Genomic DNA, 5,745 nt, shown 5'->3' with positions numbered 1-5,745 from the left:
AAAGCTTCTTCCGCACAAAACTCAACAGAAATCGTGAGAGAGGTTAGTACAGATGAAAATAAATCACCCAATCATGTACTATCAAGATAAGTTGGATAATTATTTTCAAACATTAGCTACTGTAGAATATTGTTTTCACAATTTATATTCCTAATATAAGCCATGAAAACTCTAGAACAAGCTGATAACAAAACTATAACAACAACCTGCCAAAACCAGATGAGTCTATAGTAATTTAATTATGATGCATACTTTTGTGACTCAAACTATTCTACAAAATTAGGACACAGCAGAGAATTTGTAATTCAATACTCTGTAAAATTATCAGGAATTGATCATGTTCCATTATAGATAAGAAATTCAAATACTTGAGTAAAAATTTATGTTTCTGCACAACACTTAACAAACATGTAATTGCAACATCCTAAAGGCAAACCTCTTGGCTCTTTTATTTTTATGGTACGGTGGTATATATATAAGGGGATAATTATTTTTTATATGCAACTTCCATGAAAAGATTTGCATTGTTTCCATGAGCATGAAGACAAGTGTTCAAGGTCGACCCTCACATCTTCAATGCACACATTTTCAATCACTTCAATGCACAAGTGTTCAAGGCTCATCTATTTCGTATGCGATACAGAATGCGCAGGTCTCTTTTCGTGCGCATCGTTGAAGCTTGCGAGCAGAATATCCATTTTTTCACTCACCCCAGGAATGCCGCCTGTTTGCTTGGCTTTAGTGCATATCAAAAAATATCGGCGGTGATAAGAGTGATTGCATATGGTGTTCCCGCTGACTACGTGGATGAATATCTTCACGTTCGAGAAGATACCACCATCAAATGCATCAGTGTCTTTGCGAAGACAATGATCAGGGTTTTTGGCCCAGAGTACCTTTGAGCTCCAAATGAGGAAAACACAAACAAGCTCGTGGCAATGAATGAATAAAGTGGATTGCCAGGCATGCTAGGTATTATTGATTGCATGCAATGGTTGTGGAAAAACTACTCGGTGGCTTGGGCAGGGTAATATATCGGCCACAAATGTAAACACACCATTGTGCTTGAAGCCATGACCTCACATGATTTATGGATTTGGCATTGTTTCTTTGGTTTGTCGGGGTCTCTCAATGATATCAATGTTTTGCAGTGATCATCTATTTGCTCAGCTAGTTAGTGGCAAAGCTCTTGCTTGCAACTATACCGTCAATCGCCATGACTATCCATGTGGTACTATCTTGTCGATTGTATTTATCCTTCATGGTCAACATTTGTGAAGACCATTAGTGACCCCAAAACCAAGAAACACAAATTTTTTTGCCGAAGCACAAGAAGCTTGTCTATTGAGAGGGCATTTGGTGTGCTGCAAGCTCGATTTGCCATTGTTCGAGGTCCCACTCGCTTCAGGGACAAAAAATCCCCCAGAAACATCATGACTGCTTGTGTAATTTTACATTATATTGTTTAGTCTTTTCTATCAGATGGGCGCGCGACGATCGAAGAGGCATGACCTTTTGGGTAAGGACGCACGCGTTCACGGCCATGACTGACCCGATCCAGTGTAGCCATCAGTAAACTACTCCGTACTACTGTAATATACGAGTAGTAATGTAATGGTACAGTGTGCAGCAGCACGTTGCCGGGCCGCGAACTTGCAGCGGCTTTTGTCGTGCAAGAGTGCAAGTGGCACGTAGCTTTGCATGCATCGTTCGAGAGATAAGACGCCACCTTTGTGGATCCCCAACTAACCACACCTCTAATGACTCAGCTTGTAGCTAGGCGTCGTGCAAAACGATTCCATATCCGTTAAGCAGATCCAACTTGGATCGATGCCGGAGCTGGCGTGATCCGTAAATCATGCCGCTGCCAGATTAACAAGTCCCTACTCGGTATTCCATGCATGGAATCGGTCGAGCGATGTACCTTTTGCCTTACAAATATAGTATGTGTCGATCGCAAAAATAAAAATAAAAATAGTATGTGTCTAGTGGGTTGTCAGCTGCAAATGCATATACAAACCAGGATGCAGGAAAGTTGAAGGAAGTGGCACGTGCCGAGGCCCCGGTAACCATTGCCATTGCCTAGCTGCGTCAATCGCGCGGCACCATTCGATTTTTCCGACCTTGGTCCATGCGACCGGCACATGCACCTTGTCGTTCCACTTTGGTAATGAGTCTCCCTCTCTCTTCAACTAGTCGATCGTGTGGATCACACACACATCGAGCTAGCTTAGGAAGTAACTGGCCGTTCAGCTTATAAATAACGAGGGGTAGTGGGTATCTTGTGCAAGCCACACGACCTTCATACGAAGGTGCAACAAGCTCAGCTAGAGCAACAGAGCTAGCAGCTAACAATGGCGTCTAGAGCAGCGGCGGCCGCCGTGGTCGTCCTGGCCTTGGTCTGCGCCGTGCAGTCGTCCCTCTCGGCGGCGACCGCCGGGGGTCTGTCCCCTGACTTCCACGCGGTGACGTGCCCTCCGCTGGAGCAAATCGTGGCGTTCCACGTGGGGGAGGCCTTCAAGAACGACTCCGGCGTGGCGCCGGCGCTCATCCGCATCCTCTTCCACGACTGCTTCCCGCAGGTGCGTATCCATGTCGAAAATGTGTATGTATGTATGTATCAAAATGCATGACATATTTTACCCTAATAATAATGTTGCAGGGCTGCGACGGGTCGGTGCTCATCGAGGGCCCCGGCACGGAGCAGGACGAGATCCCCAACAAGACGCTCCGCAGGGTGGCGCTGGACCTCATTGACCGCATCCGTATGCGCGTGCACAGCGCCTGCAGCCGCACGGTCTCGTGCGCCGACATCACCGTGCTCGCCACCCGCGAGTCGCTCGTCCTGGCCGGCGGGCCCCGCTTCGAGGTCGCCCTCGGCCGGCGCGACTCCTTCTTCCCGGCGTCGCCGGTCCAGGTCGGCCTGCTGCCGGCGCCCTTCCACCCCGTGGACAAGCTCATCAAGTCCTTCGGCGACCGCGGCCTCGACGTGGCGGACCTGGTGTCCCTCTCCGGCGCGCACACCTTCGGCGTCGCCCACTGCCCTGCTTTCGATGATCGCTTCAAGAATGGCTTCGACACGAACCCGGCCATCGACCCCAAGTTCGCCACGGGGCTGCGGAACAAGTGCGCCAAGGACACCCCCGAAGGCACCCTGAAGCAGAACCTCGACGTGCGCACGCCGGACATCTTCGACAACAAGTACTACTTCGACCTGATCGCGAGGCAGGGGCTGTTCAAGTCGGACCAGGGCCTCTTCGACCACCCCACCACCAAGCGCATGGCCACCCGCTTCTCGCTCAACCAGGACGCCTTCTTTGAGCAGTTCGCCAGGTCCATGGCCAAGATGGTCAACATGGACCTGCTCACCGGCGACAAGGGCGAGATCCGGGTCAGATGCGCCGTCCGCGGCACTCCCCCACGCATCCAGGCCGCCGCCGCCGGCGATGACGAGGGGATCGCCGCCGACATGTAAGAGTTGTTCGATGTAACGTAGAGTTCATGAGTGAACTGTGTGAGGCACGCACGGTGGTGAAGTAGATGTGTTTCTGTTAGTGTGCCGTGCTATCTAGTCAATAAGATGAGGGGTCAATCCGTATGCTTCCTAGCATAGAATCGATCGAGGTAGGTTCTTTTTGGACATCCGTTTAATATCTTCAGTAACATCGTAATGTCTTTTTTAGATTTCCCACATCACTAAGCTGCAAGACCAGAAATGGTGCCATGTCACTGTGAGTGCTACTGTATGCTACCATGTCACTGGGAGTGTTCTGTGTACCTGTGTTCACTGTGTTACGTTAGAAATTCGTCCTGGAGACCGGGTTTGTGGCTTTCCTAGGATGAGGAGAGTGATGCTCGGTGAAACTTCTAAGTCTCCCTAGGTTATCGGCAGGTTGCTGATATGGCCTATTTTGTGGTTTGGATGGCCAGCTGGGGATAGCCTGACTGGGTTCATCTACAAATCATGCATCGTTGTGTTTTCTTTTTCCTTCGTCTTGGTGTTGGTAGTTTGTTCTACCATGAAGGAGAAATAAATCAGAAGAAAAATGAATTACCTTTTCTGTTTCTTATAAGTATATCTTAGCAACGTTATCTCTGACAGCATATTTAAGTGCATCCATGTATGGTATATTTAGCTACTAGAGATAAGACTAACAAACACCTTATTATACATCATATTTTTATTGTGCCCGGGTGAACGATTCCTATTGTACTACTGGGTGGGTAATATTTTTTGAAATTGCGGGAAGAGAGGAAATCACACCACACACCGGCGTGTCCTCGTAGTGTCTCAGTCTTAAGACGGCGAGACCAAATAATTAAATCATCTAGAATAGCAACTAGAGTCTGGGTTGCATCAAGTTCAAGGTTCTGGAACACCTTCTTGTTCCTAGCATCCCAAATCTTCCACAAAATGAGAAGCAACATAAAGGGCCAAACGGTGGCAGGCAGCGTCGACGGGAGCGTGGTGGAGAAGAGATCAGCGATGGGCGTGGCAAGCGGCCGGAGACCAAGCAGTTGCCAAATCCGGCGAGCAGCTGGGCAGGAGAAGATGAGATGGTCGCGATCCTCCATCGAGTTGTTGCACCGAGGGCAGACATCCGAGTCCAGGATGGTTTTCTCACGCAGGTTCTGCCGAGTGTTCAACCGATCAAGGTATAGCAACCAACCAAATATCATTATTTTCTTTGGGACTCGTGATTCCCAAAATAGCCGAGAGTATCGGATCAGCAAGCTGGGCAGATAGTGTGGTATAAGCTCCCCGGGTAGAGAAAGCATCTCCATTAAGTAGCCGCCTAGAGTCCAATACCCGAGAGGGGAGAACATTCCGCAACAAAGAGTTCAGAGAGGCAAGCTCTGCGATCGCAGTAGAGGTTAAACGATTACGAAGGGCAAGTTCGATCCCATCATGTAAAATAGTGGCTACTAGTGCATTTTGGTTGGTATGGTGGGAGGAAAGAGCTGGGAAGACTACAACCAGAGGTTCTGGCTGTAGCCAACGATCTAACAAAAAGAAGGTGGAGCGTCCATCGCCAACAGTGCAATGGAAAATCTCTCTCAAACTCTGTAGGTGTTTAAAAATGGTCTTGGCAAGGAAGGAGCTGTTCTTGCCAAGCCCTATGTGGAGAGGTGAGTGGTGGAGGACCCAATCCTTCCAAAGGTAAGTTGTTGGCATGAAGGAATTTGTAAGAAAATTTCAGCAGTAGACAAAAATTTTGTGCACGCAAGTTCTTAACACCTAGACCACCTGCCGCTCGAGGAGTACAGACCTTGTCCCAAGCAATCAAGCATTTCGCTCCGGAGCAAGTCTCATCATTAGACCAGAAAAAGCTGCGTCTACGTTTATCGATAGCCTCTATAACCTCGGTGGGGAGAGAAAACAGAGCATAAAGTATGTGGGCAAACTATGTAGGGCGGCAGAAAGAAGGACAAGTTTGCCTCCGCGAGAAAGAAGGACAAGTTTGCCTCCGCGAGAAAGAAGCAAAGCGCACCAACCGGAGAGGTAAGTGTCCCAGCGGTCTATAACTGGTTGGAAAGTCGACGGGAGTAGCTTATGCGGGGAGAGAGGAAGGCCGAGGTAGGTTTGCGGAAAGGAGGCGATGTTGGTGGCTAGGTCAGCAGCAAGGGTTGCGGCCTCATCAGGGCCAACATTTAGGGGGATGAAGGTCGTTTTTGTGAAGTTGATCTGGAGTCCAGTGGCCGCAGCAAAGTCTTCTATGATAGCCTTTAAGAGTTTAGCGGCAT

General features: G+C 48.7%; 1 protein-coding gene across 1 annotated transcript; it reads left to right on the top strand.

The window, feature by feature from the left end:
- The first annotated feature begins 2,271 nt into the window (after positions 1–2,271).
- Positions 2,272–3,684, top strand: LOC125534669 (peroxidase 12-like). Its single transcript, XM_048697830.1, has 2 exons — positions 2,272–2,582; positions 2,663–3,684. The coding sequence occupies exons 1-2, from the start codon at positions 2,355–2,357 to the stop codon at positions 3,473–3,475; spliced, it is 1,041 nt and encodes a 346-aa protein (XP_048553787.1). The 5' UTR covers positions 2,272–2,354; the 3' UTR covers positions 3,476–3,684.
- The last annotated feature ends 2,061 nt before the right edge of the window (positions 3,685–5,745 follow it).

This window comes from Triticum urartu, chromosome 2 (assembly GCF_003073215.2).
Source record: "Triticum urartu cultivar G1812 chromosome 2, Tu2.1, whole genome shotgun sequence".
Taxonomy (NCBI): Eukaryota; Viridiplantae; Streptophyta; class Magnoliopsida; order Poales; family Poaceae; genus Triticum; species Triticum urartu.
This window is presented reverse-complemented; position numbering and strand designations above follow the sequence as displayed.

Coding starts and splice junctions, on each gene's coding strand:
- LOC125534669 (XM_048697830.1), top strand. CDS start 2,355: ATGGCGTCTAGAGCAGCGGCGGCCGCCGTGGTCGTCCTGGCCTTGGTC. Junction 2,583..2,662: donor TCCACGACTGCTTCCCGCAG/GTGCGTATCCAT, acceptor ATAATGTTGCAG/GGCTGCGACGGGTCGGTGCT.